Here is a 12,482-nt window from a genome sequence, read left to right as displayed (position 1 = left end):
GCAGTGCTTGTAAATACCAGAGCGGCACAGCCAGGATAATGTGGGCGATGATGAGCTGCGGGAGGTCGAAGGCGCATAACGGGTGTCTGGCGGCACTTAGTGGTGAACATGTGCTACTGAGAGACTTCACATCAATCTGCAGCACTGAGGTCGCCGTAGAGACTGACTGACTGAGAGAGAGAAGGCATTCATAGCATTTATGTGAGACACCAGCCTGTGTAACCAATGTGGCACATTACTGCAGATACAGACAATAATCCTGCTGCTGCTCAATGACATACAAGCATTATGTAGCTTGTTTACAAACACGTGTAAACACTTAGGCCTGCCAAAATGGCCGAGTGATGTAATGGAAACTATGAATGCTCTGGGATCTGCTGCCTCACCAGGAATAGAGGGCAAAGTATGAAGCAACAGTTGCAGCACATTGTCAGTGTGTGTTTCCATCCAGGCACGACACTCTAAACAAAAACTGTGGTTTGATTTTAACACTGAGCCAAATCTGCCATCTGTTTGGGTGTAGCATCAGAAACAACAATGTTACTGCCTGTGATAAAATCTTTAGAAACAGACACTAACTTCCACGATGGTTCCTCTTTAGTAAGCAGTGGCGGAACGTAAGGCAGCTTTAGTTACCTTACAAATCAAGACTTATGCATACAAAATCTATAAAATGCTTTCATAAAAAAAAACATTTAATTGTTACAGCTTCTCAGATGTGATGATTTGTTGTTGCTTTTAAAAAAAAAAAAAAAAAAAGATTTTAATCCATTTTTAATATTTTTGAGGTTCGGACTGTTGGTCGGATAAAACGAGCGTTCACTTCAGGCTCTGGGTAATTGTGACGTTTCTCCATATTTCCAAAAATCGACTAAACAATCAGCAGATTAATCCATAATGAAAATAATCATTAGTTAGTTTGATACAAAACAGTTAAAAATGAGCTCCACCTCAACCAACTACTCTAAAATTCTGCTTTTACATAAATGCATCAGACATTATAATTTCTTAAGTACATTTTCTGATTACTATTACTGCTATTAGTCACATACTTTTATTTAAGTACCGTTTTCAGTGCAGGACTTTTACTTGTAATAAAGTATTTTTACAGTGGGGTATTAGTACTTTTACTGAAGCAGAGGGTCTGAAAACTTCCGCCACCACTCTTAGTGAGAAAAGTCATTCAGATTAAGGATGAAGATGGCAGCTGTTTAAAAAGGTACCTCAGGTGCACCATTTATTATTATAGCAGGCACTTCAGAAGAGTCAGAGATATTCAATCGAAAGATTTTTGTGTATTTTCAAGTATTCAAAAGGAATAATGCTTTACCCACTTGTGCACACTGATGAGCAGATAAAATGCTTACAAAATGATGCACATCCTGGATGTCCACACAGTCTCATGACCGTTCAGTTCGGGGTTGTTCAGCTCGTCAAACACGCCGCTGTCGATCATCTCCGTCTGCCACTTCAAGGAGACGGCGCCTGTGCTGAACTCCCTGAAGAATGCTTCATCCTTGGCATCAAACTTAATGTCCTCGTCCTCAGACGTGTCCCTGAACTTGTCCATATTCTTGGCGTAGACCACGTTGGATTTTGGCACCCAGGGGGGCTCCACCAGCCCAGCCTCCAGACGATGGAAATTGATGTTCTTGAAAAATGCGTGGCTTCGTGGGTCATCACCACTACAGTGAAGAAGACACGATAGATGTTCAATGACTGAACAGAGATCAAAAATTACATTACAAAGGCAGGAGGCAGCTGGGATAATTAAACTAGGCAATAAAAAGTGTTCAAAAGGGGTCATTAAAGTTACTTCAAAAACTAATTTGATGATTCTCATACAGTTTACATGTCTGCGGAGTAATCATCATAATAACAGCTTCATTATACAGCACCTTTCTTAACAGAGTTGCAGCAAAAAAGGAAAAAAAAACATTCACTGAAATAAGAGATAAGACAAGATCAACAGATATGCAATATCAATATAGAATAGAAGTAGTATAATATACATGTATTTCTCTTTTCTCAAGAGAGCTTCTCCCTCACTCTCCTGTTAATTTAGTTAGTTCATTCAGGGACAACTTCTTCTTCCTTATTGTTTTATTAGTGCACAGGTGACCTCATATCACAAACCTCAGCACTGGGTCTGTCCAACTTCAGCAGCCGAAGAAGAAGTAAAGATCTAATCAGCCATAATGAATAAAAAACAGTGTGCAGGGCATTAAAAATGTGGAAGTAGATAATATAGTATATAGAGGCACTTAAAAGTTATTATACAAGTGTGTCAATGCAGTGGCTGCAAAAGTTAGTTCCCCCAGTGCTCCCAGCTCCCACTCCGAGCAGACTCTGTTCAGCCAATAGTGTCGCTAACTAACTAAGAGCTGCTAGCAGCTACAGCCATAGATAACTCCAGCAATGACTGCAGTGAGCAGCAGTTAGCGGTGACTTTGGTGATATGCTTCCCCCTGTTGGTTTGGAGTGCCTGTTGACAGATGGCCAGTTCCCATACATCACACCTTTAAGATGAGCCTTAAAAGTTGTCAGCGACCAAATTTCCCCTGGATGACTTCTCCATTAGATGGAGGCTGTGGCTGCTGTGTTTTGAACAAGTTGCATACGACTCATTCCTATTATTCCTCCACTTCTGATTCTTGTTGTTGAGACTAGTCCTTCCAAACCTTTTCTGAGCCTCTGACCCCTTAAAATCTCACACAGTGTGTATGTGTCAATAACCTCTGAACAGTTCCACCTCTCGTTTTCAGATCTTACAACCTCTTTGGGGTGTCCAGATCTCCAGATTGGGAGCCACTGGACTGAACTGGTGTTTAGTTCCATGATGTCTACAACAGCTAATGTTACAGTATGCTTGAGAAAAGTTTCTCGTTACCGGCACCCAAGGCGATACTGCACCCTCTTCCTGAGAAAGCGGCTGATGATATCTTTGGTGGGAGCATTGAAGTGCTTGTGTTCAAACTTGCACTCGTCCTCCAGAGTGCGACGAGTCACCTCCTCATTCTGCACCTTTTCTCTGAAGTCTTTAAAAGGCAAACGTGCAGCCACCATCTCATAGATGCTGCAGCCCAGAGCCCACCAGTCCACAGACACGCTGTAGTTCTCCTGCCTCAGTATCTCAGGAGCCATGTAGCCAGTCGTACCAGCCTGACAACACAGACACAGAATGGAGACAGAAACCACAATGAGACTTAAATATACATGAATCCTCTCCAGACTTCTGGGTATAACTGCCACATATTGCGATTTTATATTTTTTAAATATTCAGGTCTGGTTCAGTTCTTGGAACCAGGACCAAAGGTGAACCCCCTTGTGTATCTACTGAGCTCTGTTTTACCTGCGTAGGGACTGTGCAAACGTTACTAGAGAGGAGTGGAGGGCAAGGGGCAAGTTTTGCATTTTTTATTTTGGTGAAGGGAGTCAGCAGGAGAGGCTTTTTTCCTTTAAGTACAAAAATAATGAAAATTATTATACTACTGACATACAGCGGTTAAATAAAGATTAAACCATCCGAAATGTTTTATCCTTTGCCTCTTTTAGTTATCAATAGTGAGCTGAGTTGTAGACACACTTGTATTATTTTGAGATATTGGGAGATGATGTTGCAAATCAAACCATAAACAACATTAACATCTCTCAGCCCAATCCAATAAATAGTTTTTGTACAGTCGAACACTCACTTAGCCCCCCCACTCTGCATAAACCAATAGTCCCCAATCTACAGGTCAGGTCCTACAAGGGGTCTCAAAATAAATCGGTGATCACGATCTGGCTAAGAGCCCAAGGACAAACTGTGGTAGGGACCTGTTGTAGCCACACCCTAAAGCTTGATTGTCTATTTTACTCTCAATGGGACCATAATTTACAAAATTAACATCATTTTGTGTTGAAGAAGACTTGAAAACAGCGTTTGAGACCATTAACTCAAATAATAAATCAAAAGAGATGTTGGGTCATTTCCTCATAAGCTTCCATAATATCAGGCTTCTTTTCGCAGCTAGTGGGGTCGCCCCCTGCTGGCCATTAGTCGCTCGTGCTTTTGCTTCACTTTTCACACCTGGAAGGTCCGTCCAATTCTTATAGTGTCTATGGTGGAACTTGCTTACATGAAATTGGTAATATAATATAATTGGCAAAAATGGTAATATTTAACTAACTAAATATTTAACACTTCATAATGGTTGTGAACCTCCTGAAAATTAGATTTTCAATGGAATTTAAATGCAAAATCAACATGATGTACTCTTTTCTCAAAGTAGAATGGATGTTGTTGAGGCCAGACAGAATTATCTATTCTAGTTAATTTCAGTTATCTGCAACAGACTATCTTGACCAGCTTTCACATGATGGAAAACAAAATTAAATAATGAAACATGGAGACAAAAATACAGACACAAGAATGTGAAAATGAGGAGCAAACAGTAAGATACTGTTACAGCAAGTAATGCTGCCATAGCTGGCCTCCATCAGGCCGGTCAGCTGACAGATCAGACGTTATTGTTCGCTGCGTGTCCTGTCTGTAGAGTGGAGGCCTGCTGTGAATCTCCTGACTCATCTCCTTGGACAGACACGTGGATCTGTATTAGTAGAGCAAAGATTAACCAGCTAATGCTAACAGGCTCAGTCTTCCATACATTTCTCAACCAGTGCAGCATCCAATGGGGATGAGGTCAGGCACCTTTTAATAAGGTTCATTTGGGTCACACAGGGTTTTGCTCCCTTGTGATGTCTGTCAGGGCAGGACTGACAGCCACCATATCTATTTCTGGTAAGGTAGTTGTGGTGAGTGAACAAATATACTGTGTAGTGTTAAAAAGTGAGCAAACATTGACCACTGAGGGGAATAACTAAGCTGTTTTCCTATGTGTGAACATCTGATCAGAAATACAAACAAGTGCACAGAGACTTTGTGGGAAAGCACTGCGGTGCAAATGTCTGATGGAGAGCGCTGTAGGTTAATCTAGAAACAGGTCACCAGACTAACCTTCTGGCAGATCATTTTGCCCTTTGGCAGCTCCACAGCCAATCCGAGGTCTGACAGCCGACACTGTCCTTTAGCATCCAGCAGAACGTTTTCAGGCTTCATATCCCGGTACACAATGTCCATAGCATGCAGGTGGAGTATCCCGGTGGTTATCTGGGCCGTGTAGTAAACAACACGGTCCATACGGATACCCCGCTTTCCAAGCTCATAGATGTGGAACGAGAGGTCTCCTCCATTCATGAGGTCCATGACCAGGCACAGGTGGGTCTTGTTGTCGTAAGCGTAAGCCAGGTTTACAATGAAGAGGCTGTTGACCTTCTCCAGGATCTGCTTCTCCAGGAGGGCAAACCTCTCGCCACCTTTCTTCTTCAAGCGCCTCTTATCCAACTTCTTGCAGGCGTACATCTGGCCTGTATATTTCACCTGCACGGCACACACCTGCAGGACAGGGCAACGTTATTTTAGAATTTATAACCGCTTTATTTATAGGTTGTCCTCTTTTTGTGTCTGTTACTTTTAGCTGTTAAAGCAAGACAATGGGGTCCCCTGCGTGATAATGCTAGAAGCTAAACCATGATGCAACAGTCTGGTCATTACCAGACCAAGTGAGGCTGTAGCAGGTAAACCCCTGAGTATATACTGAACAGTGCATTCAATCGCTCATGAATTCAGATAATCATTTGTCAGAGAAAGAATGTTATTTCTTATTTCAAAATGCACAAAGTCTTGCTTATCTCAGGGATATTAGCTGGCAGTCCATCAAGAAATCTGAGATTTACACTTTTATCCAGATGTTGGAATTTGTGGCACCTACCTCACCAAAGCCACCTTTTCCCAAAGTCCTAAACTCATAAAAGTATTTGTTTGTGATCTTCTGTTTCTCGTACTCCTTCCACTGCAAGAACCTATAAAAAAAGGGGCTTTTCAGATACTCCGAGAAAGGTTTCCCCCTCAGGAAGTCCCTTGTAGCTTCTCCCAACTGGCCCATTATCACCTCATCGAAGTTCTTGTCTGATAAGTCCCTGCATCTTTCAGCTGCCACTCCTGTGAGGTAGGAGAGAAAACTCCTGGACTCAGGATGACAGAACTTGGCAAGGATGCTCTGTTTGGCCTTCTCTCTGGTTTCATCTTCAGCAAAGCTCCAGTGACTCAGCTCCTCCAGGAACTCAGCAGCTGCCACATACTGTGAGTTAGAGGCGAGGAGAAACTGCTGAAACAACTTCCTCCCAATCGGCTGCCGCTCACACAGCGACTCGTACTTCCTCCCCACGGCCAGCCGGAGAGCAGAGGACTTCTTTGGTTTGGGCAGTGTCAGGTAGAGTCTTTGCTTCCTCAGCTCATTGCGGTCTACACGCTGAGCCTTCAGGTAGGCTGTGTTGGCCACCAGGTTCTCCAGTCCCACCAGGTCACCCATAGTGGATGTATCCTGTGACATACCTGAGCCTGCTCAACTGCAACACTCCAGTTCGCCCATCTGCAGGTTCCAGGCACAACTGAGCGCCTCAAGCACCTGCACCCTGAACATCCTCCACCTCTTGTGTCATCGATAGTACCACAGTCCTCAGGGATTTGTTGTCAGCTAAGTGTCTTTGCATGCTTATTCGCAGACGGCACTCAGGGAAAGCAACTTATGTGGTTTGAACTTAAGAGGCTTTAGGCTCGTCTATTTTTAGAGGATGCACAAAGTGCTTGTGTGCAGTAATTGGGCTGCCAGCATGACATGATGAAGTGGCAGATCCTGACCTTAACAAGTTATGGTTGATTAGAGCTTGTTATGAGATAAAAAATTAGACTGAGAGAGTTTGTTTGCGTGTGAGGTATGCAACAAAGTGTGCACACTCTATTGATGATTAGAGGAGAAAGAATGAAGACTTTACTAAATTGGCCCTAATTGGTTAAGTAAGGAGCCTAAGAAATGAATTTTCCTGAGCTGTTGGGAGAGTGAAGGCTGCACACTCAATATCAGAAGACTTCAGCTGCTCAGAACAACAAATCTTAGAACCTGAATTCCAAATTCCGCCTGAATTGAAAAAGACAATATTGTAATGTGTCACCTCATCATCTTCATTCATTTTTGTAAATATGTGCTTATTCTGAAATTGATTCCAGCAACAAAAGGAGCAACAGGAGCAACAACAGACTGGGAAAGTTGTGGAATGCTCCAAACACACCTGTTTGGATCATTCCACAGGTAAACAGGTTGATTGGTAACAGGTGATAGCATCATGATTGGGTATGAAAGGAGCCTCCTGGAAAGGCTCAGTCGTTCACAAGCGAGGATGGAGCGAGGTTCACCACTTTGTGAACACATGATCGAATAAAAGATCAAGATCAGGAACACTTTGTAAAACTGTCATCAGTAACCAGTTTGTTTGTAAATGATTGCATTCTGTTTATATTTTTATGTTACATTTACACAGCGTCCCAATTTTTGAGGGAATCGGTTGTGTATTTGAAGCCCCACTGTAGATGCTGTACTGAAATACTAAAGATGAAAAAGTTCAGTGTCTCCTAAGGCTGTGTCAGAAAAATGGTTGTTTGAACTCTTGTGAATTTTTTGAGGCCACATTATAAAGTGTAAAATGTGTATAATGTAGTGTGTAATGAAAATGCATTACATGGTTAAAGTACTGCAGGCTTAAAGTTAGTGTTAAATTAAATCAAAGCCTCTCTGACACAGTCTCATAAAACTAACTTTTAAGCTTTACAACTGTAGAAATTGAGTATTCACTACAGGATCAAGTAATCTCGAGCTCCAGCTCTCTTCCATTAACAAGAAATTGCTAACACCAATTATAGCTGCAACGATTTGTGGATTAATGGACTGATCAGTTGTGAGAAAATTAATTGCCAACAGTTTTGATGATCAATTGATTGTTGAATTTCAAGAAAAAGGACCAAACATTTGATGCTACTATGTCCTAAGAAAGGGGAAGTTTCTGCTTTTCCTTGTCTTTCATTATAGCAAATTGAATATCTCTGTGTTTTAGACTGTTGGCAGGTATTTGGTAACATCACTTTGGGCTGTAGGAAAAGGTAACAGGTATGTTCAACACTTTTTTATGTTCAACAGACCAAATGATTATGAAATAACTGTTAGTCGCAATGAAAAATCACATAAGGTTTCCTGTTAATGAGGCATTTGCTGCAGGAGACTGATACAGCGAGTGCGTCTTGTTCTCTTCCTCCACATGCGGTCAAGATGTTCGAAGCAGCGACCTTCCAGTCATTAGCCTCATGTCTAAGTGAATTACCCCGATCAGTCCTCACCACTTACAACATTCCTTGACAAGGAAACTGTGTTCAGCGGTCTTCTTCAGAGCTGTCCTACAGGGATGTGCTAAAACATCTTTTACTTCAGTAACAGTAGAAATACCACAATGAAAAAACATTCCTACAAGAAAAAGTCCAAAATCTTACCTACCTAAAAATACTGCGCTTATATATTTATAATTGGAGTTTTATTCTGGATTCATTGCTGTCTAAGCAGCATCTGAAAGCTGCCACAGTAGAGCTGATTTTAACAACTGTATGTACTGTTGGGTAGCTTAATCGATGACAATGCACATTTTATGAACTGATCATATGTTTAATGCATAAAATCTTCATCTGAAAAATACCTAGTAACTATAGCTGTCAGATAAATGGAGTGGAGTAAAATGTACAAGATCTCCCTCTCAGATGTAGTGGAGCAGAAGTGTAAAGTAGCAGAAAATGGAAATACTTGAGTAAATGTTCTTAGTTACATTCCACCACTGCTGCTTTGAACAGATTAAGCTGGAGACTGGAACGAGGCCAACGGCAGCATACATGTATAACAAGTGCTAGAGGTTAGCATGGCCGCCTTCCAGGTAGTTCACTCTGACTGCCAACTTACTTATGGCCATAAGGTGACGTAAGGATTTTAGGCTCCATTCTTTAACTGGATATTTGCATGTTTAGGAATCGTTTGTACTACATCTCTCCACGGATGATGTTCAAGAGCTGACCCCATACTATAACACCCTCTGCAGGGGGGCAAACTAAAGCACAAAGTCTACCGTTATGTTACTAATCTCTCTCATATTGTAGGATCAGGTGTGCAGTAATCTGACTGAAAGGAAGAGCGCATCAGTGATAGCAAGGGACAACTTGCTGATCGAGGTGGTGGTTGTGGGGTAAACTGGGACAAGTTGCAAATGATGCCCTTTCATCGTAACTAGTTCATAATTCAAAGGGATTTTTTTTTCAAAAGTAGACAAATGTTATTTCAAACTTTCTAAAATCTGTCCTGCAAATAATACTTGAGATCTGGTTGGACAACAGAATTATATTTTTTGATACATTAAGAACGTGAACATGCTTCTATATAAAACAAGAAATAAGTCTACAAGTGTGGAAATTAAAAATTTAAACAGAAGCTGATTAAAGAATAATTAAAAATCTGTGTGAACCTTAACTTGGCAGCTTTCAGTTCTTGGTGATGCAGACATTCCTGTCAGATGCAACAAAGCATTTAGCCTGCCACATCTTGACAGGCCAATGTGGACTTTCCTACATCTAAAGTAAAACATTTGTTGTACAACTACAACATATAACTAATTTCCGTAATTGTACTTGTGACACATCAAACTACTCTGTAAACAAATACATGTTTGTAGCTATACAGAATTCTTTATTTTTAAAAAGACAGTCACATATTCAAGATGTGCTGAACACCACAACAGACAATAATGTAAAGCTAACATGTGACCAGACACTGCAACGAGGTTCGTCCTTCTCTTAATGACTCTCAATCCCTCCAGCCACTTCAACCAAATGATGACCAACGAGTCTGTGCTGCTTTAATTTTGTCCACTGTCCTCCCGTGACACCAGGTCTACTGGAACATGCAATCATAAGTAGGAGGGCAGTTGTTGAAGTCAAGTGGCTTTGCACAGGACGTTGCAGTGATCATTGTCAAGTCTGTCACCACTTTCGGGTGCGTACAGGTGGCGTCTGAGCATCCGACCGCCTGGAGTTGGAGCTTATTTGCCGATTCTCTGAACCACCCAGTCCTGTTGGCAGAGGGGACAGCGATTGTTCTGCTTCACCCAAAGGGACATGCAGCAGTTATGGAAAGAGTGGTTGCACTCTCCCCATACGACTGAAAGAAGATGAAGACAGGGACACAGACAATAAATGAGCATTAACGGGGGAACAGTTTAGGTTACACATAATATAAAACTACAACTTGATTTCTTTGATGGTAAATAAAACTTATTAGCTATAGTTTATCAATGATTTTTTCTAATGATTCAAGATTGTGCCATTCTTTTCATAAAAGCACCACGCTTACCATCCACAAGTGAAATTAAGGTGAATTTGTAGTTATAGTGGTTGTAATAATTTCTCAAAAACACACATACACTATATGCATACTCATCTTGAAAATGTCAGTGATTTGGAGTGCAGGTATCCCATTAAATTTAATATTATTTTACACTACTTTACTAATGATATTAGCTGTGTTGTGATTACTTGCTGTGTAGGTGGCTCTTAAATCTGTTTGCAGGACATTTTCAAACCTTATACTTAGTAAACTAAGATGATACATACCAACAACACAATGTCACTATTATTATCTGTCTGTACGAATTCAGTTTAATGCAATCCAATTGATTTACACGAAATGACTGAGAGGAATTAAAAACTCCTTCCTCTGTGATTAGCTGGCTTGGTCGGTTTATTTGACAGCTCTGACATACTAGCTACAGCTAATGTTAGCTTATTGGATTAACCTGCTGAGCGATTTTTGTGATTTAACACGGTTAAAATGCGTTTCGGTGCTGACAGTGTCTTACCAACACAGTCTTCCTGTTTGTTTTCCGCCTGGCATCGGAGACAAGCGTCTGCAAATCAAGAAAAATACGTTACAATGGCACTATGACAGCGACCTCCGGTATTAGTGGTAACATTAGCCAAGTTAGCTACATTAGCCGGTATTCGAGCTTAGCTAGCTAGCTATAAGACTAACGCCCTCGGTTCTTCGGACTCACCCATCACTTGTACCCGACAAATGGCACAAGTATCACATTCAACGTCCCAGCTCCACATAGCTACAGCATTCCACTTTTTTAGGGAAAACATCTTGTCCCCGCCCGACTTAGAGCTTGAAGAAGTGTTGTGAGAGAGGACTAAACCCGGCTCGTCACCGTCATCCATCTCTGCTGCACAGTATCTAAGGTAACGTTAGCCAGGCTAGCTAAGCTAAACAAAATGGACGAAACACTTAAGCGATGCTAATGCTAATGCTAAAGCTAGCTGGTTTAGCATGGGCTTGGCTCTATAGCGACAAAAGAGGGCGCTGTCTTCCAGGATTTGAAGTGTGTCTGTGATTAAATATACAGTAACATGCCCACACTTGTCAAAATATATACAACACAAACACACACAAACAAGATGTGATCATACCAAGACACAAATACATAAAACGAATAAACAATCATCTACCAAGTAACAGACGTGATCCATAAAACTGAAGCATGATGAGGCACACACACACACACACACACACACACACACACACATATATACATGCTTCCTGTATTTTCAAATTATTTTCCTACTTTCATATATTTAAGAATAAACCCATGATGACACCAGTGGCAGATTTCTATCCATTTGGCCAATACTGTTATGAACACACACAGGATACAAGTGAGGCAAATGATTCTTTATGTGCCCACTCTACTTCAACTTCATTATTATCCCAAAATCCAAACAATAGAATAACAAGTTCACAATTCTAATGAAAAAAAAAAGTGTTTGTCTGGCTGCTTTACTTCAGATTAATATTTTATTTCACAATTAAACTATACATTTTTTATATTGGCACACGTGTTCAGAAACTCTCCATCCTGTACTTGTTCACTTACATACTCACATTTTGGATACATAATGGGTTTTAATGTGAACTCATCAGCTACTAAAACCTTGAGTCAATGCCATCATTGATAGATTATCAATTATTTCCAAATCTGGCTAAAAACTCAAATACGTTTGCATATATATCATTATTCAGCTTTGTAGTACTGTAGTATTTCAAAGCTGTCAGTTAAAGAATGTACAGTATGATGCATGCTTTGCATTACAAAAATGCTACACTGAATATTAGAAAAGACTAGTCAATGACAACAAAACCCAGTGAGCAGTAGAAATCAGAAGCAGTAACAGGATTTTAAGTTGAAGGACTTGCTACCTTAGTGTTAGTGTGTAAGTCCTTAACGGACTGTAGGACAATCTCTGCTGTCTGCCTTGCATCAGTTCTGCCATCGTACAGTATTTTCTCTTTAACATTTGGTAAGAGTGAGCTGAGCAGATGACACACAACCATAAAATGATCAAAGGTCAATACAGATGGGAGAGCACTGTGCCACATGATCACTGATGCAGTACGTGTGGATGCTCAATCCTCACTGGATTCACCACCAGAGATCTGGAACAGATCATGATCAGATGTAC

At 40.9% G+C, this 12,482-nt stretch overlaps 2 protein-coding genes across 2 annotated transcripts; both read right to left on the bottom strand.

The window, feature by feature from the left end:
* Positions 1-1,363: 1,363 nt before the first annotated feature.
* grk7b (G protein-coupled receptor kinase 7b) lies at positions 1,364-6,414 on the bottom strand. Its single transcript, XM_041940758.1, has 4 exons — positions 5,815-6,414; positions 5,001-5,438; positions 2,891-3,162; positions 1,364-1,685 (listed from the first exon to the last, which is right to left on the bottom strand). The coding sequence occupies exons 1-4, from the start codon at positions 6,412-6,414 to the stop codon at positions 1,364-1,366; spliced, it is 1,632 nt and encodes a 543-aa protein (XP_041796692.1).
* A 3,219-nt stretch (positions 6,415-9,633) lies between these two features.
* On the bottom strand, positions 9,634-11,213 carry rnf7 (ring finger protein 7). The gene is made up of 3 exons (XM_041941115.1): positions 11,018-11,213; positions 10,823-10,870; positions 9,634-10,125 (listed from the first exon to the last, which is right to left on the bottom strand). Exons 1-3 carry the CDS (start codon positions 11,181-11,183, stop codon positions 10,007-10,009), a joined length of 333 nt encoding a protein of 110 aa, XP_041797049.1. The 5' UTR covers positions 11,184-11,213; the 3' UTR covers positions 9,634-10,006.
* Positions 11,214-12,482: the final 1,269 nt, after the last annotated feature.

This window comes from Chelmon rostratus, chromosome 7 (assembly GCF_017976325.1).
Source record: "Chelmon rostratus isolate fCheRos1 chromosome 7, fCheRos1.pri, whole genome shotgun sequence".
Classification (NCBI taxonomy): domain Eukaryota; kingdom Metazoa; phylum Chordata; class Actinopteri; order Chaetodontiformes; family Chaetodontidae; genus Chelmon; species Chelmon rostratus.
The sequence above is the reverse complement of the archived record's forward strand: the minus strand, read 5'-3'. Positions and strand labels throughout refer to the sequence as shown.